The sequence below is a fragment of the Palaemon carinicauda genome, chromosome 7 (assembly GCF_036898095.1).
Source record: "Palaemon carinicauda isolate YSFRI2023 chromosome 7, ASM3689809v2, whole genome shotgun sequence".
NCBI classification, from domain to species: domain Eukaryota; kingdom Metazoa; phylum Arthropoda; class Malacostraca; order Decapoda; family Palaemonidae; genus Palaemon; species Palaemon carinicauda.
In genome coordinates, this window is record NC_090731.1 from 167,466,202 (window position 1) to 167,489,870 (window position 23,669).

At 42.0% G+C, this 23,669-nt stretch overlaps 1 protein-coding gene across 2 annotated transcripts in view; it reads right to left on the bottom strand.

Moving 5' to 3' along the window:
* Positions 1-23,669, bottom strand: part of l(3)72Dn (UTP4 small subunit processome component l(3)72Dn) — a 58,736-nt gene that overhangs the window by 16,683 nt on the left and 18,384 nt on the right. The window contains exons 2-7 of one of the 2 annotated variants that reach the window (XM_068376410.1): positions 16,695-16,759; positions 11,861-12,042; positions 11,013-11,097; positions 3,256-3,350; positions 3,004-3,101; positions 1,080-1,198 (exon numbers count right to left, since the gene is read on the bottom strand). In XM_068376410.1, the coding sequence (XP_068232511.1) occupies positions 1,080-1,198; positions 3,004-3,101; positions 3,256-3,350; positions 11,013-11,097; positions 11,861-12,042; positions 16,695-16,759 (644 nt within the window). The remainder of the gene's footprint in view (positions 1-1,079; positions 1,199-3,003; positions 3,102-3,255; positions 3,351-11,012; positions 11,098-11,860; positions 12,043-16,694; positions 16,760-23,669) is intronic. The other variant, XM_068376409.1, reaches the window with a different exon arrangement.

Consider the following 23,669-nt stretch of genomic DNA (forward strand, 5'->3'; position numbering starts at 1 on the left):
CACCATTCCTGATCTCACATCATAAACACTAAAACAACAGAACTGAAATGCCCTGTTACCATACTTGAGAGAGAGGTACAGAAGTAAGAGTTGAAGGGGGATAACTTTTAAACATACTTTTTGAAAAAATAGAACACATTACAGTATACATGTAGTGTACTTGCACGTGATGTACACGATATTTAGTATGACTACCTCCTGAAAGTTGATTACTTTACCTTTTATCTTTCCTTAATACTGTACTAACAAAATGTCAAACAAAATCAAATAAGAAGAAATTATTGTAAAATATAAAATAAAGTAAGACAAGGGACATCAAATAACATGGACAACTCGTGGGATTGTTTTACCAAGGTACAAATCTCTATCAGAGTGCCTTTGTTCCCAGCTTTCAAAACTTTCCAACAATGAATTTCATAGGAAAACATATGGTAATACTAAAACATGTCTTACTACAAGCACATCCAAGTCTATTAAATACCTTTATTCTATTCTAAACAGTTAATATGTTTCTTATTTTTAATCTAAATGGAAGACAGCCTGTGAATAGTGGTTTTCGCACGCCTTTGTTAAATACACGACACCTACAAGGTGTTCGCGCAAGGGTTGTAACCTCTGCATTCCATGCTTTTATCTTTCTCTAGTATATTTGGAAGATTTATATTAGAAAAGGTACAAAGAAGGACTTTTCACCGGGCGTCACAGGCCGCCCCAGAAAATATGTTTCTTATTTTTACATTCAATATCCTATCTAAACCTAAAGTGAATCTTCTCGGCTGTCTTAGAGAAAGGGATAAACATCATCTGCATCAAGAATATATCAATTATGTATTGCTAAATAATAAACTCTAGATGCTTCTTAGTAGCAGATACTGTTTATAATCATTGAAAACCATGTAAAGGGATATTTCACTATTCTATATACTTTCTCAATTACTTTCAAGTCTATTAGAAAACACATTTAATAATTTTGCTATCCATGTGTTTTCAAAAATACATTTACATATACTTCCATCTAAACTTTCTCATATTTACACAAATAAGCTTCCAGTACAAGCATTTAAAAATAATCTACTTACCTGAAACATGCAAATAGGTCTGGTCATGTGCTACAGCAATGCATAAAACATCAGCTTTATGGCTCTGAACAGATTCAATCAATGTACCCAAAGTAGAATTCCAAAAGCAAACCATACCCCTGTAAAGATAAAAGAAAAATATATCTCTACAGTACACAGTAGTATGATGAATGCCAATAGTTACATAAAATTCTGATCAAATTTTCAGTCCTAGCCAAAAAAGTGTAAAGCATACTGTATATATAAATATTATGGATCAGTATCTCAATAATTATAAAAAATGGAATGTTAATAATAAAATTGTTTATTTCAATACTCAACTATACAGAAAAGTAAATTTTACTCCTTATTTATAAGGAATCAGAGCTGTTCATTAGTTATTAAAAGAAGGTTTGATCCACTTAGTGCCAATTTATAGAAGTCGCTCAATTGAGCTGCTCATATATTCCAAGCAATTCATCATTTGAGGAAACAATTTAGTTAGGAGCCACAACCACCTATTAGCTACTAATAGAAGGTTTAACCTACTGGGTTTGTTCAGATGACTGGCTTTCAGCCCAGAGTCAGATGCTTTCACTCTTAAAAGTCAGGGCTTGTGTGCATAACAAAGAAGTATCTACATCTTTGACTTTCAAAAGAAGTGTCCCCCAAAATCTGTATCATATCTTGGGGATCTTCAAATTTAGCTAGGTTTTACTCCAGGGATATTACACACAAATTACTTAGATGGGACAGTATTGGACAATTGTGTGGGGTTAAATATTAAATACACTTGATAATACTAACTATTATACTCATGTTCTTAATTATAACTGTTCTATTACCTCATACATACATATACATATACCAAAGGCACTTCCCCAAATTTTGAGGGGTAGCCGACATCAACAATGAAACAAAACAAAAAAGGGGACCTCTGCTCTCTATGTTCCTCCAGCCTAACAAGGGACTCAACCGAGTTCAGCTGGTACTGCTAGGGTGCCACAGCCCACCCTCCCTCGTTATCCACCACAGATGAAGCTTCATAATGCTGGATCCCCTACTGCTGCTACCTCCGCGGTCATCTAAGGCATCGGAGGCAGCAGCAGGGCCTACCGGAACTGCGTCACAAATTACTTAAATACATGGGACAGTATTGGACAATTGTGTGGGGTTAAATATCAAATAAACTTGCTAATAACAACAATTATATTCATCTTAATTATAACACTGGCATCTATGCAACTAGAAAAATTATAATTGTCAATATTGCATAATTAACTGACTAATTTTGAATGACATGTCTTTACTGGCAAGATTACTGTCCTACTCATGGCACCTTGTTAGTGATACAACTTTTTGCTTCAAGGTTCCTTCAGTACTGTCTTAGGGCTAGAGTTGATGAGGCTATGCCTCCTATTAGATAGCAGCTGAGCTAAGCTAAAGTAATGGGTTAGGAGCACATACCACAAGAAGGGGCTCTTCTGAGCTTTAGAATTCATGGAAAAACTAAATCTTTTGCTTGTTTGGAGTGTGTACTAAAACTACAGTTGTAATAATAATATATTTTTACCCTGACAAGATAATTACCATACATAAAGCATAGTCATTTGTAAATTTTCAAAAATTGCATTAACTGCACAAAAGGTCAAAGATAAATTGAATATAAATTTTTAGATGGAAAAAATAAAATAAAACTTTTATCTATATTTATCTAATCACTGATTAGAAATTAGTTGTCATTGAAGAGTTAGTTATTTTAACTGTTTAGCTTGACCACTGATGTCATTATGGAATACTGAACTATTCATGACACAGCTGAACAGTATCAATGGTAGTACAAACTGAAAATTATAAAAACTAGGGAGAAGATTGGCAATAGAATTAGGAAAATAAGTTGCCCCTAAGTAAATTTTAATTGCAAACAAATATTGTAATAACTCACCTGGAATCTCCACTGACTATAGTCATATCATTTAATATTTTGACACTCCACACAATAATTTCTTGGTTCTTTCCATGGGCAAAAGAGCAGCGTGTTACCTGGAAATGTGTACAGTGCATTATATGTTTTTAAAAATATTTTTTAATATAACTCTGAATAAACCTTACACACAAGTATTTTTATATTTTGCCTAAAAATTATTAGTAAACATATAGCACCTTTAGACCATAAATATGACCATTTGTATCTTACCCTTCCTTCTTTCAAAGACCAAAGACGAACACAGTTGATGGATCCAGTCACTATGTAATTGTTACTCCAATGCCAAGAGATGCTTAAGATTCTCCCTATGAAAAGAATATTTTGTCATATCAAATTACAGTATTATACAATAGTGCTTATCACTATAACTCAAGTCTTGCAAAGACCCATAAGTAATCGGAAAACTTTTTTTTTTTCATAACAAGGAGTAATAACTCCATAATAATTATGTATTAAACATGTGCTGTTGCAAAATCATACCAATATGACTGGCGCATGACAGCAAACATATAGTTGAAGGGTAAGCACATCGTATCTATGAAAGATTAAATTTATGCCTATGGTGACTTATAGCACCCCAATGATGAACTTTACCATTGTGAAACTTCATCGACTCGTTGTGAAAAATGAGTTGACCGCCAGAAACCAATGAGGGAGAAGCATGTCCTTTAGATTTCTGGGGGATTGGACTGGAGTTATGATTTTGTGCCATAAGGCCAGGTACAGGGGTCTGAGGCCATTCAGTGGCCAAGTTCAATTTGGAAATACCTTTGCAGTTGCACTATGCATTAAAAATGTTATTTTGATAATAAAATAAATTTTTGAATATACTTACCCGGTGATTATAATAGCTGCAACTCTGTTGCTCGACAGAAAACTCTAAGGTAAAAACTCGCCAGCGATCGCTACACAGGTTGCGGGTGTGCCCAACAGCGCCATCTGTCGTCCAGATACCCAGTACTCAATGTAAACAAAGAACTCAATTTTCTCCTCGTTTCACTGCGTCTCTATTGGGGAGGAAGGGAGGGTCCTTTAATTTATAATCACCGGGTAAGTATATTCAAAAATTTATTTTATTATCAAAATAACATTTTTCAATATTTAACTTAGCCGGTGATTATAATAGCTGATTCACACCCAGGGGGGTGGGTAGAGACCAGCAAAATATGTTTACATTATTATGAGCTAAGAGTTTTTATTTCATTTTAGAAGTTATCAAAATAACAAAAACAAAATAAATAGGTACCTGGTAAGGAAGTCGACTTGAACAATTACTCTGCCTTTTTAAGTACGTCTTCCTTACGGAGCCTCGCGATCCTCTTAGGATGCTGATCGACCCCTAGGATCTGAAGTATCAAGGGTTGCAACCCATACCACAGGACCTCATCAAAACCTCTAATCTAGGCGCTCTCAAGAAATGACTTTGACCACCCGCCAAATCAACTAGGATGCGAAAGGCTTCTTAGCCTTCCGGACAACCCAAAAAACAACAATAAAAACATTTCAAGAGAAAGATTAAAAAGGTTATGGAATTAGGGAATTGTAGTGGTTGAGCCCTCACCCACTACTGCACTCGCTGCTACGAATGGTCCCAGTGTGTAGCAGTTCTCGTAAAGAGACTGGACATCCTTAAGATAAAAAGACGCGAACACTGACTTGCTTCTCCAATAGGTTGCGTCCATTATACTTTGCAGAGATCTATTTTGTTTAAAGGCCACGGAAGTTGCGACAGCTCTAACTTCCTGTGTCCTTACCTTCAGCAAAGCTTGGTCTTCCTCACTCAGATGGGAATGAGCTTCTCGTATTAACAGTCTGATAAAATAGGATAAAGCATTCTTTGACATAGGCAAAGATGGTTTCTTAACTGAACACCATAAAGCTTCAGACAGGCCTCGTAAAGGTTTAGTTCGTTTTAAATAGAACTTAAGAGCTCTCACAGGGCATAAGACTCTTTCTAGTTCATTGCCAACCATATTCGATAAGCTTGGAATATCGAACGATTTCGGCCAAGGTCGAGAAGGCAGCTCGTTTTGGCTAGAAAACCAAGTTGTAGCGAACATGTAGCTTTTTCTGACGAAAATCCGATGTTCTTGCTGAAGGCATGAATCTCACTGACTCTTTTAGCTGTGGCTAAGCATACCAGGAAAAGAGTCTTTAAGGTGAGATCTTTCAGGGAGGCTGATTGTAGCGGCTCGAACCTGTCTGACATAAGGAATCTTAGTACCACGTCTAAATTCCAACCAGGTGTAACCAAACGACGCTCCTTCGTGGTCTCAAAAGACTTAAGGAGGTCCTGTAGATCTTTATTGTTGGAAAGATCTAAGCCTCTGTGACGGAAGACTGATGCCAACATGCTTCTGTAACCCTTGATAGTGGGAGCTGAAAGAGATCGTTCTTTCCTCAGGTATAAGAGGAAGTCAGCTATTTGAGTTACAGAGGTACTGGTCGAGGATACAGATACTGACTTGCACCAGTTTCGGAAGACTTCTCACTTCGATTGGTAGACTCTAAGGGTGGATGTTCTCCTTGCTCTAGCAATCTCCCTGGCTGCCTCCTTCGAAAAGCCTCTAGCTCTCGAGAGTCTTTCGATAGTCTGAAGGCAGTCAGACGAAGAGCGTGGAGGCTTTGGTGTACCTTCTTTACGTGTGGCTGACGTAGAAGGTCCACTCTTAGAGGAAGAGTTCTGGGAACGTCTACTAGCCATCGAAGTATCTCGGTGAACCATTCTCTCGCGGGCCAGAGGGAAGCAACTAACGTCAACCTTGTCCCTTCGTGAGAGGCGAACTTCTGCAGTACCTTGTTGACAATCTTGAACGGTGGGAATGCGTAGAGATCCAGATGTGACCAATCTAGGAGGAAAGCATCTATATGTATTGCTGCTGGGTCCGGGACTGGAGAGCAATAGATTGGAAGCCTCTTGGTCAGCGAGGTTGCAAAGAGATCTATGGATGGTTTACCCCAAGTGGCCCAAAGTCTCTTGCATACATCCTTGTGGAGGGTCCATTCGGTTGGAATTACTTGCCCTTTCCGACTGAGACAATCTGCTATGACGTTCAAGTTGCCTTGGATGAACCTCGTTACTAGGGAGATGTCTTGACCTTTTGACCAGATGAGCAGGTCCCTTGTGATCTCGTACAACGTCAGTGAGTGGGTACCTCCTTGTTTGGAGATGTACGCCAAGGCCGTGGTGATGTCCGAGTTAACTTCCACCACTTTGCCTCGAAGGAGAGACTTGAAGCTTTTCAAGGCCAGATGTACTGCCAACAGCTCCTTGCAGTTGATATGCATGCTCCTCTGACTCGAGTTCCACAGTCCTGAGCATTCCCGACCGTCTAGTGTCGCGCCCCAGCCCACGTCCGATGCGTCCGAGAAGAGAACGTGGTTGGGAGTCTGAACAGCCAGGGGAAGACCCTCTCTTAGGTTGATATTGTCCTTCCACCAAGTCAGACAAGACTTTATCTTTTCGGAAACCGGGATCGAGACCGCTTCTAGCGTCTTGTCCTTTTTCCAGTGAAAAGCTAGATGGTATTAAAGAGGACGGAGGTGTAGTCTTCCTAGTGACACAAATTGTTCCACGGATGACAGCGTCCCTACCAGACTCATCCACAGCCTGACTGAGCAGCGTTCCTTCTTCAGCATCTTCTGGATGGATGGCAGGGCTTGATCTATTTTGGGGGCTGATCGTCTTGTTGTTCAGCAACGTCCTCATCAGAGGGTTCCTCATCCTGATGAGGAAACGGCAACGGAGTGGGCAACGTCTGGCTCGCTGAGTCCGGTCGCACTGGTGGATGCGTGACGGAGCCGGACGCAATATCATGGAACTGCTGCACAGTCTGTGAACTGTCAACAACCATGGGTGCGCGAGGAAGCACAGCGTCAACCCGAGACTGTCTAGACCGTCTGGGTTGTGCAGTCAACACCCTACCGGGTTGCTGAGGTTGACGCACTGCGTCACAACAAGTCACCTCTGCTGGTTGTTGAACGTCCTGAACGTCAACAACCACCTCCGAGCATCGCTTAACGTCAACATGCGGCTGGCAACCCACACTGGGTCGCATCGGTGGAGGGACCACCTCAACTGGCAGACGCGAGTAGGTTACCTCAGCGTCAACAGGGCGCACAACCGACCGGTTGGAAGGTTGTTGGCCAGAAGGTTCGGTAGCAACCTTCTCCGCATTAAAGTCCTCTAACAAGGACGCAAGCTTGGACTGCATGTCTTGCAGCAAAGCCCATTTAGGGTCTACGGGAGCAGGTGTGGCAACAGACGGGGTTAGCGACTGAGGCGGTACCGTTTACCATCCCTGAAAGCCTTGTTATGCGTGACATAATTGTACAGCAAAACTTCAAAGGCTCGAAAACAGCTGTGAAGTTGACCTGTAAACAACTTGGAGCGTCTCCTGGCCAGGCGCCAGGGAGAGTCTACGAGAATTGAGAAGTCTATCTGGGCAGAGGCATGAACTCCCAAGCCGAGAACTTCTCTTGTGTAATATCAGACTCTCGCTCTATAAACCAGTTTAAAAGAAGGGAAAGCAAAGGCTGTATCCCCCAAACTCCTGGTGAAAAACCAGTCGCCTAGCCAACGTAACGCTCTCTAGGTGAGCGAGAGAGCACTAGCTTAAAAACAACGGCTTCGAAGTAGCTAGGCCTAGTGTAAGCTCTGACGTTTAGGCGAACGAGGAGCAGCAGTTACAAAAGATCCGGACAAAGATCCTTAAAAAAAATCATCATGATTTGATTAAAGTCCATAGGAGGCTAAGCAGCTTTAGGCTCCTCTCCATCTGACAGAGTCCTCAAGGGAATATCAGTAGGAGGGAGAACAGCAACTTCCTCATCTACAGGAACCTTGTCCGATAAAAGCTGAGTCTCAAGCAAGGGAGAGACCTACCGTGGTGGCAATGCTTTACAAGCAGAGTCCACACTCACTGGTGCATTAGTAGCGGATCAGAAAGCAACGTCATGTAACTGCTTGACAGTCTGTGAACTGTCAACAACTGTCAACCACAACAGGTGCGTGAGGACGCACAGCGTCCACTCGAGACTGCTTTGACTGCCTAGACTGAGCAGTGAAAACAACTCTAGAATGCGGAGGTTGACGCACAGCGTCAAAACAAGTCAACTCCGATTGTTAGTGAACGTCTTGAACGTCAACAGGAGCATCAGCAAGTGGCCTAACGTCCAAATGCGGCTGAAAAACCACACGAGACCGCATCGAGTGTGGTTCTAAACAACCTGACTGACGTGACTAAGCTACGCCAACGTCAACAGTAAGCACAAAGGAACGTTAGGTTGGCTGAAAGCCAGGATATCGATGAGATAAACGGCTAGACTCAACGGACTAATCGGCAGAATAGTCTTCCATAAGGGAGGCAAGCATATACTGCATGTCTTGCCATACAACCCATAAGGATCAACGGAAATGGTTGTGGTAAGAGACGAGGGTAACGTCTGTGACCGCAACACTTTGCCTACAAAAAAAGACTCTCGGAGTCTGTGTTACGCTTTGTTAGGCGGCGAGCAGTTATCCGATGACTGCATAGGGTCAGAGCTGTCCTAATGGTTGTAACCAGGACGCTGGACCTGTCCTGAAAGGACTGACTTTCGCTTAAGGGCTTCGAAACCTTGTGACAGGTTTCTTATGCGAAAAGCCTTCGGATGACGAGGAGAAACAACGTCTCTCTCGTCTTATGGTAGGGGAGATCTTGGTAAGATACACCCGATACCATAGAGGGAAAACGTCTGTTCGTTGGTCAAGGCCTCTCGAACCCATAAGTCGTTTGACATTACTTCTCCCCTGGGCTTGGGAGCATGTAAGAGGTCCCGGACTAGGTGAACGACAGGCACGAACAGACGAACCCTCGGACGCAACACTGTAACACTTTGCGCCTCGGACGCAACACTGTAACACTTTGCGCATATCACTTTATCACTTCGATTTTCTGTTTTGCACTTATTTCTACCTGAAACACGCAATTCTACCCTTCATTAAAAGGTAGTAATTGCGAAATCAGTCGTATAATGCAAGCTCATTAATACCAGCAAAAAACAGAAAACATATTTTAAGATAAAAAAATCAGTGGCTGGGAAAGAGACTAAACACTAGTTCATATAAACTACGTTTTCAATCTCTCACCGCACATAGCCTGGGGACGAGAATAAAAACCTAAAAACGTTTTATCCTTCCTCCCCGTACAGCGACTAGGGACGCGAGTAACACGAGAACAACGTTACCCGCTTGAACGGAACGTTTTCTCTCCTCTCTCTCCCTCCGTCTCAATCTCTCTCTCTCTTTCTCTCTTGATTTCGCACCTAAGAGAAGAGCCCAATTATATTTCGTCAAAAAAACATGTTATTTGACTAAAGGAAAAAACTGAAAGGTTTTTCAAATAAAAAGTTCCTTTAAATTAGAATTTAAAACATTTAAGCTAAGAAAGAATGAACAAAACGTCAGAATCGATTTACTCTTACTGCAAAGTGAAACCGTGATACACTCTCTCTCTATCGTAACGATAGAGCGCATGTTGAACGTCCTGAACGTCAACAACTGCGTAGCATAAATAAACTAAACGTTAGTTCATCTTTGAAAACAGTACGAAGACTATCAAAGAAATTCTTCCATAAAATATTACATTTAAAAAGTTTTAAATCCTTAGCTCTTTAAAAGCTAATTACGATATAAAGGGCTCAACGTTGATTAACTTCGGTTTCCAAGTTAGGACCGCCTACTCACAGGAAAGGACTATATAAACAAAACATTAAAATTTATTTTTATATGTTTATAATAAATGGAAAGTTAATCGAAGAGGCCTAATAAAGGCGGAGAGATATAAAATATATAGAGGAAAATCTATAACGTGATAAGATAATTACTAAAAGCCTCAAGACACTTCCGTCTAAGGGAAGGGTCGGCCATTTAAAAGTGAAAGAAAGTCCATACTCTCTTTGTCACCATAATTAAATCTATCCAAAACGAGTTCAAGATTTAAGATGAAGATAAAACACCTGCATAGCGAAAGCTCAAAACTAGAATAAAGTACTTCACCAATTAGTTGTGAAAAAACTCCAGTTTAGCAACAGCGAGTAATTACGTCTTGTCGGGAGCACGACAGAGAGAAATTTGAGTTCTTTGTTTACATTGAGTACTGGGTATCTGGACGACAGATGGCGCTGTTGGGCACACCCGCAACCTGTGTAGCGATCGCTGGCGAGTTTTTACCTTAGAGTTTTCTGTCGAGCAACAGAGTTGCAGCTATTATAATCACCGGCTAAGTTAAATATTGAAAAATAGTGAATGGTTGAACAACTAGATGGAAAAAAGGAATCGGGAATGGAAGTTCAGTATAGTAGAAGGCTAAAAGGCAAGTGCAGCTAGAAGCCGAAAGGATGTTGCAAAGACCTTTTAATACCTGCAGTGAACCACTTGTAGTACACTTACGGCTCTAACCTCTTACAGGGTTTTGACTTCTGATGACTCAAGAAATATACGGTCGCACACCGATACAATGCTCGTAAACTAATTTGAATTTTTTATGCTAGTATTCCAAGTACTGTACCTAGTTAACTGATGAACTACGGTTTGTGCTAATTTATCCGTGCATATTAATTTTCATTTTTCTATCTATAAAATTTAAGAATGAAACTAACTAGTGCATATTAATTTTGATTTTTCTATCTATAAAATTTAAGAATGAAACTAACTATAAACATTCATTTATTATATCTTGCACCATCTTCAAAAACATTCATTTATCCTATTTAATTTGCAAAGTCATCCATGGTTGTTAAAATGAATTGCTACTGCATAAAAATTATTAAATTCTATGCATTTGGGGAAGATTTTTTTCACATTTATTGTGATTTTCAGTTACTGTATCTAGAAGGACCATTGATGAATTATCATGGATAATTTTTTATGATGCAACTTGTACAATTCAAGCCACTATAATACACTACATCTCATTTTGACTAACCTTCTTGTTTTTCCAGTGTCTTATTATACATTATGTTGGAACTGCAGACATCAAACAAACATACATATCCTTCTTCTGTACCGGCCTATAAAAAAAAATAAAATAAAGCATTAGATCAACAGATGAAAATATAAAATATACAGTACACTGGTAATTTTTGGCTAAAATATGTGGTACTCTATTAACTTTTTTCAAATTTAATTGACACATCTGAACCTTACTGATGTCGCTCACATTGGAAATATTTAAAATTCATTATATTATTTTATAAAATAAAAAAAGTTTCAAATTTGTAAACACTTTTCATATTTTCAGAACTACCATTAAAACATTTACTTATATTGCTAATAGGGAGTTGACATTTGCAGTGTTAAACCAAGCACATCAAGAGAAAATTTTGGTAAGAAACCTACCCCTCCTCCCACTTTCCAGGAGGATGGAGGAGTCACTTTCTGGCAAAATCTACAAGATAGGCGCTCTATCACATAAATAACCACCATGAGACGTTTAACCAACGTGTAGCAGATGCAGTTGCTTCAGCCCACAAGAAAGAGGTAGAACCTGTCATTCTACCTCTCCTTGAGATTTATGCCAAACATGTTACTACTGAGCAGCTATCTCAGGACCCAAAGATCCGTGGGCAACATTCAGTAACTACTGACACCTAATTATGAATTTTAACAGCTGACTTCCAACTTCACTGAAATCATCTTCTTATTAAAGGACAATTGTTTGTATTTGGGTAGGAACAAATTAAGAAATTCTTTAAAAACTTCTAAAAATTACTTATCAACTAAAAGTAATTTTGATTAAAAAATAAAACAAAAATCAACCACCAATTGACTTACCGCCAATTTTGTTTTATCCGGTGAGAGAGCCACACACCAAGTTGGCCCACCTGTAACTGCAGTTCGGCTTTTAACATTACACAAAGCCAAATCATATTCTAGGACATAGCCATGAAGACCAACACTGAATAATCGGTCGTTACACCATGCAAGGCCTTCTACAGAAGCGTCTTCATCAACAGCTGAGGGACAAAAAATAAATTTCTTTATATCACCAAGTTTGACCATCACAGCAATTAACATAAATAGGTACAATACTGCACAATAATTACACAAGAGAAGCAATATTGCAATATTCATTAATAAGAAATAAGTAACCTTCACTCATTCAGGATTCAAGCTGATGAATACAACTATCAAAATTATATAATAGGGATCTAATTCAGGAACAGCAAATAAATACAAAAAAAAACTTTTACTGTGCAGGTAGTTCATGAAAATTTGGCATATCAAAATCACAAGTTTTTTATTTAATTTTTATTTCTCCTAATTATACAAACCTGAGTACTTTAATAGGAGTAAGCTTTCAGTGAAGCTTGATACGGATGTTAAACTTGAATGAGGTGGCGGTAGTCACTCCTGGGTGGCCAGGAATCCCCACAGGCTACTGAGCCTTCATTTTGGCCTTCAGCATAGGAACTGTGAGGCAGGAAGTATAACCTAAAGGACTAAGGTTTGTGTAATCAAGATAAATAAACATTACTTTTAAAATCTGTGATTTGTTCCTACAAAAATATAAACCCTTGCCTGTTAATAGGACACTTATCCTTAGTTGGGATGAAATCCTTTCAACAACCTGGCTGGTTTACTATCCCAAAAAAAGGTCCAAGCACTTTGGTCCTCTACAGGAGTGAAAGTGATGATGTCTGTCAATCTCCTAATGACCTGATCGTGAAGATGCAGCATGTGTTATGTTAGGCCACGACCAGGAACTCTTAGCACAGTCAAGGAAAACTTATAGCCGTGGAGAATATGTTCAGAATGTATTTTAGACCAGATGTTTCTTCTCCCATGAAGGAGCTAGGTATAATGGGCAGAGACAGTTCTGTCGTTACCAACTCTTGTCTTCAAGATTTGTGACCCTGACTGGGAAAGATTAGATATATCTAACTTTCTGTGCACGAATCCAGGATGGTCCCTATGTCTCCTTGCCTGTAGGGAAAGGACATTTGATTAACTTAAAATCCCAGAAAGAAAGTGTTCTAGGATCTTCCCTTATTCTTTCCATTATATGAGGAATTGCAGTCTCCTCCGAGAAACAGAAGGCAAGTCATTCTGCTTCCCAAGTCACTACTTTTAGGGAAGAGATGAAGAAGGATATGATATTGTGAATGGTTGGGTCCTGTAACAGAACTCCTGGATATCCTTTATTATTCAGAATAATCTGTGACATCACTAAGTCATGCAGTTTCCTACTTGCTTCATCAGGACTAGGCTAGCCAAGGATACTTGAGGGTCGAAGGGTTATCTGACATCCATTCACTGTTCGAGCGCGGATCGCTTGAGGGCCTGCAAATTTGTGAAATATTTCCTGCGGCTTGAGCTTTATAGGACCTCCATGTGGTCTTTGTCGATTCTTGCAAAAAATGCTACACAACTTGTTGAGAAGCTTCCACACCCAGGGAGAACATGTTGAAATAATTGTGGCTACAATCCCTTAGGTAATGGGCCTTGAAGGTCATCTGGTGATTATAGACTCCTACTTTCAAAAATTACCCTACTGACAGGTTCCTACTGAAGGGTAAAGTAGCTCCTATTTCCCCGACTCCATGATTGCAAGCTTGGTACAGTTCTACAGAGTCACTAACCATTTGATGTTCCTGCACTGTAACCAATGAACAGATTTTGTGTGAACTTCGGATACTGTCTTAGAGCTGTCCTAGGACAAAGCAACTGATCTGAATCTCTGAGTACTTCCCAGAGAGAAGAAATAGAAAAGTCTCAAACCTAGGTTCGTGAAAAGCGGGGTTCTGAGTCTTAGCTATAAATTCAGGCATGAAGGGATAGACTTTCCTCCATTCCTCGGTATGAGACAGAGTATGATAATTTGTGGATTTTGCCAACCTGTTTGACCGAGACCAGGGCTAGCAAGTAAAATGTCTTTAAGATCCCGGTTGGAGGCCCTACTCTGGGGTTTGTATGGGGTTGTTTTTAAAGATCTGAGGGCTTTGATAATGTCTCAAACTGGTGGTCTAACCTTGTTGGAAGACAAGACTGCTCTAAACTGCTAAACAGTAATAAAAGTTTCAATGACAAAGGAGGTCAAGGCCTTTCAGCCTAAAGACTTGGCTCATGGCTGAGCAATAGCCTTTCGCTGCTCAGAGCAAAGGGAACACAAGTGAAAACAAAGCAAATTATGAAATTTTTTACTTTTGAAGGAATGACTGATGGCATTCTGGGTACGTTGAAGCTAGGTCACGCCTGACTCTATCACTATAAGCTTACATCAGCTCATTGTTTTGGGCTATTGGAGGAAAATTTTTTTAATAATTTTATAGTGATTGATGAACTTTTTCCATCATACAAGCAATAGCACATGAATTTTCAGGTAGAATTGATAAGGGATACTAATAGGTAACCAGTATTTAAAGAAATTTAATCTAAAGGCATATACTGTACAATAACATGAAATTATCACTAAAAATTAAACTAATTAGACTAAATTATACAGGGAAGGGGCAAAGGGGATGATAAAGAAAACAGACACAACTTGTTTAACAACAACAACAAAAGATAAAAATAAAAAACAATTCATCATTATCATCTCCTCCCACGCCTATTGACGCTAAGGGCCTCGGTCTGATTTTGCCAGTCATCTCCATCTCGAGCTTTTAAATCAATACTTCTCCATTCATCATCTCCTCCCTCACGCTTCATAGCCCTAAGCCATGTAGGCCTGGGTCTTCCAACTCTTCTACTGTAGTGCCTTGTGGAGCCCAGTTGAAACTTTTGTGAACCAATCTCTCTTGGGGAGTGAGGATAGCAAGCCCGAACCATCTCCATCTACCGCTTACCATGATCTCATCCACATATGGCACTCAAGTAATCTCTCTTATAGCTTCATTTGTAATCCTTTCCTGCCATCTAACTCCCAATATTCTTCTGAGGGCTTTATTCTAAAATCTACAAAATATGTTGGATATTGTTTCATTGTCATACCACGACTCGTGTCCATACAGTAACACCGATCTCACTAAACTGATATATAGCCGGATTGTTATACTGTATATCATTTCAGGTGATTTGATTTACAAATTTTACTTAACCTAGCCACTGTCTGATTTGCACTTTTCAATATTTCATTAAACTCAAATTCTAAAGATCCTATATTAGAGATCATAGTGCCTAAATTTTTAAATGATTTCCCCTCATTAATCCTTTCTCCTTCCAATGATATTTTATCTTCCATTGCATATTCCGTTCTCATCATCTCTGTCTTCCCTCTATTTATCGTGACCGCAACCTCATGTGATATTTCATGCATTCTGGTAAGCAAGCTTTGCAAGTCCTGTGGTGTTCTGCTAATAAGGACAGCGTCATCAGCATACTTTAGGTCAATTAATTTCCTGTTACGAATCGAGTCCAATCCTTCTCCATCATCCCCAACTGTTCTATGCATTACAAAATCCATGAGGAGGATAAACAACATTGGTAACAACACATTCCTTTGGAGTACTCCACTGTTCACCGGAAATTCATTTGATAGGACTCCACTAACATTAACTTTGTACTTGTTATGGTCATGAACAGACTTAATCAAATTTACATATTTAAGAGGAATTCTATAATAATGCAGGAATTAACTACAGTGAACCCTCGCTACTTCGCGGTTCGACCATCGCGGATTCACCACTTCGCGGATTTTTTTCATAACCCATATATATATATATATATACATATTGGTAATAACAAAATCAACATACTGTACTGAATAATCAATATAATCGATGCAAAAACTAACCTATACACAGATGTGTACAGTAAATGCGTTTGTTTCTTCATTATGATCAGAGAAACGTAAACAAAACATTGGTTGCCATTTTTTATCGTGCTTTTTGGCGTGTTTAGGAAACGCATGATATAAAATCGCCTTTAATATTTGTGCCTGTTTTAGCTTAGGGTACTGTAGTACATGCATTAAGTGTTCTGTACATTAAAGGGTAGTTTGTTAACAGTACTACGTACAAGGGAAGGTTTTAAAAGTCTGAATATACATGTTAAATAAATAGGTAAATATGGTGTCACTACTTCGCGGATTTTCATCTATCGCGGCCGGGTCTGGAACCTATCTACCGCGATAAACAAGGGTTCACTATACACACATAAAAGTAGGGAAAGAACTTAGCTTAGTTTTAAACTGACACTAATTATCTTTCAATTACTTAGCAAAGAAACACAGGAAATACGAGAGCTATCTCAAAAACCATTTACCAACACTCAAAAGCATCTACTGCATATAGGATAACTATAATGTATAACCAATTTAGTAAAAAAAAAAGATTACCAAATGCAGAAACAAATCATCAAAATTATTAATAAAAATAGATAGTAGAAAGTAAGCAGAAGTTTAAATTCTTTAAAACCTGCAAGTCTCTGAAAGGTTTCCTCAAAGGTGAAGACGAAAGAATACCAACTAACAGCAAGAAACTAATGCACTGTATTGTAGAATATATATGAAGGCAGAGTCTTTGCCTACTAACATTTTCATACTGTTTTGTAATTTTTCTCTTAAAAAACATTTTATCACAAGAAATGGGTGATAAAGATTAACGAATGGGTCTGTTAAGCAACATAACTAATTTATTATAACACTTTAAATTTTAAGACTATTTACCTGGTAATACAAGTTGCATGAAGGGATTGTGTTTGCAATTCCATATTTCAATGCTCCCATCAGCTCTGTTAGAAAAAAAAATTGTTATAATTACATGTTTACTGGCAAATGATACCTGAAATTTAACTAATAAAAAGCAGTCACAGCACAAAACAGCACAATTCTCTTTTAAATATTGTGGAAAAATGTTATTTTTATTAATAAAATAAATTTTTGAATATACTTACCCGATAATCATGTAGCTGTCAACTCCGTTGCCCGACAGAATTCTATGGAGGGATACGCCAGCTATCACAATACTAGAAGGGGGTGTACTTACCAGCGCCACCTGTGGCCAGGTACTCAATCATTTGTTGTTGACACCTCCTCAATTATTCCTCGGTCCACTGGTTCTCTCTGGGGAGGAAAGGGAGGGTCGATTAAATCATGATTATCGGGTAAGTATATTCAAAAATTTATTTTATTAATAAAAATAACATTTTTCAATATTAAACTTACCCGATAATCATGTAGCTGATTCACACCCAGGGAGGTGGGTGAAAACCAGTGTACATGATTAAAGGATAGCTAAGTATCCCAAATTTCATATAACAGTTATCTCAAATAACAATGAAATAATAAGTACCTGGTAAGGAAGTCGAATAGAACCGTTACTCTGCCTTTTATTTAAAGTTCGTCTTCCTTACTGAGCGCAGCGTTCCTCTTGGAGGCTGAATCAACCCAAAGGTGCCAAAGTACAAGGGGTTGCAACCCTACTAAAGGACCTCTACCAAACCTTTAACCCAGGCGCTTCTCAAGAATGAATAGACCACCCGCCAAATCCAAGGATGCGGAAGGCTTCTTAGCCTACCGTAACAACCATAAAAACAACAATAAAAGTATTCAAGAGAAAGGTTAAAAAGGTTATGGGATTATGGGAATGTAGTGGCTGAGCCCTCACCTACTACTGCACTCGCTGCTACGAATGGTCCCAGGGTGTAGCAGTTCTCGTAAAGAGACTGGACATCTTTCAGATAAAATGATGCAAACACTGACTTGCTCCTCCAATAGGTTGCATCCATAATGCTCTGCAGAGAACGGTTTTTATTAAAGGCCAACGAAGTAGCTACAGCTCTTACTTCGTGGGTCCTTACCTTCAGCAATGCAAGGTCTTCCTCCTTTAAGTGAGAATGTGCTTCTCTGATCAGAAGCCTTATATAGTACGAAAGCCCATTCTTGGACATGGGTCTCGAGGGTTTCTTGATGGCACACCATAAGGCTTCTGACTGTCCTCGAATAGGTTTAGACCTCTTCAGATAATATTTGAGAGCTCTGACAGGGCAAAGAACTCTCTCTAGTTCGTTACCTACCATGTTGGAGAGGCTAGGTATTTCGAACGATCTAGGCCAAGGACGTGAAGGAAGCTCGTTCTTTGCTAGGAATCCAAGCTGAAAAGAACATGTAGCTGATTCGGTTGTGAAACCAATGTTCTTGCTGAAGGCATGAACCTCACTGACTCTCTTAGCTGTTGCAAGGCAAACGAGAAAAGCAGTCTTGAGGGTAAGATCCTTGAAGGAAGCTGACTGGAGAGGTTCGAACCTAGATGTCATAAGGAACCTTAAGACTACGTCCAGATTCCAGCCTGGAGTGGAAAGACGACGTTCTTTAGACGTCTCAAAAGACTTGAGAATGTCTTGAAGGTCCTTGTTGGAAGACAGGTCCAAACCCTTGTGGCGGAGGACTGAGGCCAACATGCTCCTATACCCTTTAATCGTAGATGTTGAAAGGGATCTCTCATTCCTAAGATGAAGAAGGAAGTCAGCTATTTGGATCACAGAGGTATTGGTAGAGGATATTGAATTGGCTCTACACCAGCTTCGGAAGACCTCCCACTTAGACTGGTAGACTCTACGAGTGGAAATTCTTCTAGCTCTGGCAATCGCACTGGCTGCCTCCTTCGAAAAGCCTCTAGCTCTAGCGAATCTTTCGACAGTCTGAAGGCAGTCAGTCGAAGAGCGTGGAGGTTTGGGTGCAACCTGTCTACGTGTGGTTGACGTAGAAGGTCCACTCTTAGAGGTAGAGTCCTGGGGAAGTCGACTAGCCATTGACGTACCTCTGTGTACCATTCTCTTGCAGGCCAAAGGGGAGCAACCAGCGTCAGCCGTGTCCCTTCGTGCGAGACGAATTTCTGCAGAACTTTGTTTATAATCTTGAACGGAGGGAATGCGTACAGGTCGAGATGGGACCAGTTCAGAAGAAAAGCATCTACATGAACCGCTGCAGGGTCTGGAACAGGGGAACAATAAAGCGGAAGTCTCTTGGTGATGGAGGTGGCAAACAGGTCTATGGTAGGTTGACCCCACAACGTCCAAAGTCTGTTGCACACACTCTTGTGGAGGGTCCATTCCGTGGGAATGACCTGATTCCTTCTGCTGAGGCGATCCGCTGAAACATTCATATCGCCCTGGATGAACCTCGTGACCAGTGTGAGGTTTAGACCTCTTGACCAAATGAGGAGGTCCCTTGCGATCTCGTAAAGGCTCCTCGAATGGGTCCCTCCTTGCTTGGAGATGTAAGCCAAGGCTGTGGTGTTGTCTGAATTCACCTCCACCACTTTGCCTAGCAGGAGGGACTTGAAGTTCAACAGGGCAAGATGGACTGCTAACAGTTCCTTGCAGTTGATGTGGAGTAATCCTTGTTCCTTGTTCCATACTCCTGAGCATTCCCGTCCGTCCAAGGTCGCACCCCAGCCCGAGTCCGATGCATCCGAGAAGAGATGAAGATGGGGGGTCTGGATGGCCAATGATAGACCCTCCTTGAGAAGAAGATTGTGCTTCCACCACCGGAGAGTGGTCTTCATCTCTTGGTTGATAGGGATAGAGACTGCTTCTAGAGTCGAGCCCTTGTCCCAATGAGCTGCAAGATGGAATTGAAGAGGGCGGAGGTGGAGTCTCCCTAGCTCGACAAACAGGGCCAGAGATGAGAGGGTCCCTGTGAGACTCATCCACTGTCTCACTGAGCAATTGCTCCTCTTCAGCATGCTCATGATGCACTGTAGGGCTTGGTTTATCCTGGGGGCCGATGGAAAAGCCCGAAAATCCCGACTCTGAATCTCCATTCCCAGGTACACAATGGATTGGGAGGGAATGAGTTGAGATTTCTCTATATTGACTAATAGACCTAGGTCTCTGATTAGATCTAAAGTCCAAGAGAGGTTCTCCAGACAACGACGACTCGTGGAGGCTCTCAACAGCCAGTCGTCTAGGTAGAGGGAGGCTCTGATGTTCGATAAGTGCAGGAATTTCGCTACATTCCTCATCAGATGAGTAAAGACCATAGGAGCTGTGCTTAGGCCAAAACACAGGGCTTGGAACTGATAGACAACCTTTCCGAAAACGAATCTCAGGAAAGGTTGGGAGTCTGGATGAATGGGAACGTGAAAGTATGCATCTTTCAAGTCCAACGAGACCATCCAGTCCTCCTGTCTGACCGCTGCTAAGACCGACTTGGTCGTCTCCATTGTGAACGTCTGCTTGGTGACATACTCGTTGAGAGAGCTGACGTCCAGCACCGGTCTCCAACCTCCTGTCTTTTTGGCCACAAGAAAGAGACGGTTGTAGAAGCCCGGGGATTGATGGTCCCGGACTATAACCACTGCCTTCTTCTGCACAAGTAGCGACACCTCCTGTTGCAATGCTAGCCTCTTGTCCTCTTCTTTGTAGTTGGGAGAGAGGTTGATGGGCGATGTGGTCAGAGGCGGTTTGAGGCAGAATGGAATCCTGTAACCGTACCTCAGCCAACTGACAGACTGTGCGTCTGCACCTCTCTTCTCCCAGGCTTGCCAGAAGATCTTGAGCCTGGCTCCTACTGTTGTCTGGAGAATCTGAGAGTCAGTGCTTTCCCTTAGATGTCCTGGGTCCTTTCCTAGACTTGCCCCTGTGAGAGTCTGGACGGGAGCTTCCTCGGCTGGGGGCTCTACCACGAAAGGGCGGTATGAACCTAGTGGCCGGGGTATCAGCCACTGGAGAGCGATAAGTCTTGGGGACAGAGGTGGTAACCTTAGACTTACGAGCCGATGAGGCTACAAGATCGTGCGTGTCCTTCTGTATCAGGGCAGCCGACAAGTCCTTAACTAGCTCCTCGGGAAAGAGGAACTTTGAGAGTGGAGCAAAAAGGAGCTGTGACCGCTGGCACGGTGTAATGCTGGCTGAGAGGAAGGTACACAGTTGTTCCCTTTTCTTCAACACCCCTGATACAAATAACGACGCTAGCTCACCCGATCCATCCCTGATAGCCTTATCCATGCAGGACATAATTAACATGGCAGAGTCTTTGTCCGCAGGAGATGTTTTCTTGCTGAGGGCTCCCAGGCACCAGTCGAGAAAGTTGAACATTTCGAAAGCTCTGAACAACCCTTTCAGAAGATGATCCAGGTCTGAGAAGGTCCAACAAACCTTCGAGCGTCTCATCGCAGTCCTCCTAGGCGAGTCCACCAGACTTGAGAAGTCAGCCTGGGCAGAGGCAGGAACTCCCAAGCCTGGTGCTTCCCCTGTGGCATACCAAACGCAACCTTTCGATGCGAGCTTCGTTGGAGGGAACATGAAGGAAGTCTTGCCCAGGTGTTGTTTAGACTGAAGCCACTCCCCTAAGGTCCTTAAGGCCCTCTTGGAGGATCTAGCTAGGACAAGCTTAGTATAGCTCGACTTAGCTTGTTGCACGCCTAGCGAAAACTCAGATGGAGGAGAGCGGGGAACAGCAGAGACGAAGTGGTCAGGGTAAAGCTCCCTGAGTAGAGCCAAGACCTTTCTAAAATCAACAGACAATGGAGAAAGCTTAGACTCCTCCACGTCTGATGAGGGATCAAGATGTGCCTCCTCATCATCCGACACTTCATCAGCAGAAGGTAGCGAAGCAAAAGGACCAGAATGCTGAACCGCAGAGTCAGAACGGGTAGGAACAACAACAGAGGTTTCCTCAACTTGAGGGAAAACCTGAGGTTCAGACTGCATAGGCTGAACAACAGTCGGAGCAGAAGGCAGGTGCAAGGGTGAAGGAGGTTGACTCCTAGCAAGAGTTGCACCCAAGGATTACACCAGCTGAGCGGAGGACGGAGGCGGAGTAGTCCGTTCCTGTTCCTGAGAGATGAGTGGAGCATGAGAAGGTTGAGGCTGCGCAGAACAAGGTAAAGTTCTAGCAAGCTGAGGCTCCTGAGGCGCAAGTGCATGGTGTAGATGAGCTTGCCTAGATGAGGGTTGAACTCGGTGCAGCGCTGGTTGAGCAGACAGACTCACGGAGGGGAGAGGTTGTTGTACCCCAACCGAGAGTTGCACCACTGGTGGAGCAGCAAGGGGAGGAGGAGGAAGAGCGTAACTCTCCTGATCCCAAAGCAAGGGTTGCCTTAAAGAAGGCTGAGGCTGAACAACACTGTGAACAGCAAACTCCGAAAGTGGTTCCACATCGTACGCCTGGCAGATGGTGCTGCGACCAGGCGGAGCAGGTGCAGGCTGGGCGAGCACAGGCGGAGCAGGTGCAGGCTGGGCGAGCACAGGTGCAGCGAGAACAGGTGGAGGGAGTGCAGGAGGTGCAACACTCTCAGCCCGACACTCACGCATCAAGTCCGAAAGCTGAACTTGCATGGACTGAAGCAGGGTCCACTTGGGGTCGGCAGAAACGATAACAGACTGAGGTAAAGTCACAGTCGGGGTCTGTATAGGCAGAACCTTACTCCTCTTGGGCGGAGTACAGTCGACCGATGACAGAGGCGAGTCGGAGCTGAGCCAATGACTACAACCTGGCTGAGCACTCGCTGACTGAACTCTACGTTTAAGCGGTCTCGAGACCTGAGACCAACGTTTCTTCCCTGCATGAAGATCAGCGGACGAGAAGACGGGCTCAATCGTCTGCAGGTGGGAGTGACGGTCTAAGGAAGACACGCCCGCAACCACCGAGGATAATTCTGTGCGCCTAACAAGGCCTGTCGAACCCTTAAGCCCTTCGACATTGCTTCTCCCCTGGGCATGGGAGCTTGCAAGAGGTCCCGGACTGGGAGGACGACTGGCTCGCACAGAAAAATCCTCACGCACCACACTGGCACCACTAGCACTTGGCACTGCACAGACACTAGCACTCGTCACAGCACTGGCACTATTTCCACCCACTGCACTCTTGACCTTCAGTTCTTTAACCTCGGCCATCAGAGACTTATGGTCACTTACCACTGATTCTACTTTATCTCCTAAAGCCTGAATAGCACGCAAAACAGTTGACATATCAGGCGGAGGGCACACAGTAGGTTCGGGGGTAGCCACTACAGGGGTAGGAAAAGGTAGGGGATCATGAGGTGAGGAAAACATAGAAGAGTGAGAAGAACTTCTCCTAACTCTAGTTCTCTCTAACTTGGATGAATATTTTAAAAGACGTACAAAATCCAATTCCGAAAGTCCGGCGCACTCCTCACACCGATTTTCTAATAGACAGGGCCTGTCCCTACAGTCAGAACAAGCGGTGTGAGGATCTACCGAGACCTTCGGAATACGCCTATTGCAAGACCTACATCGTCTATGGGAGGGAGCTTGCGAAACGTCAGACATCTTGTTTCAAAGAGTAAGTCAAAGGGTGATCCAAAAACAAGCAAAAATTCATTAACCGTTAATCAGAGTTTATATAAAAGCTAACTAGCTAATATAAAAAGGATTCCAGTATGCGACAGCCGTTAATCTAAGAGAATACTTCACCAAATATCCATGAATAAACTCGAAGACCATGAGCGTATCCCAGAACGTCTAGCCGGAAGCACGACAGAGGAATAATTGAGGAGGTGTCAACAACAAATGATTGAGTACCTGGCCACAGGTGGCGCTGGTAAGTACACCCCCTTCTAGTATTGTGATAGCTGGCGTATCCCTCCATAGAATTCTGTCGGGCAACGGAGTTGACAGCTACATGATTATCGGGTAAGTTTAATATTGAAAAACATTCTCTCAATAATCTGCAAAA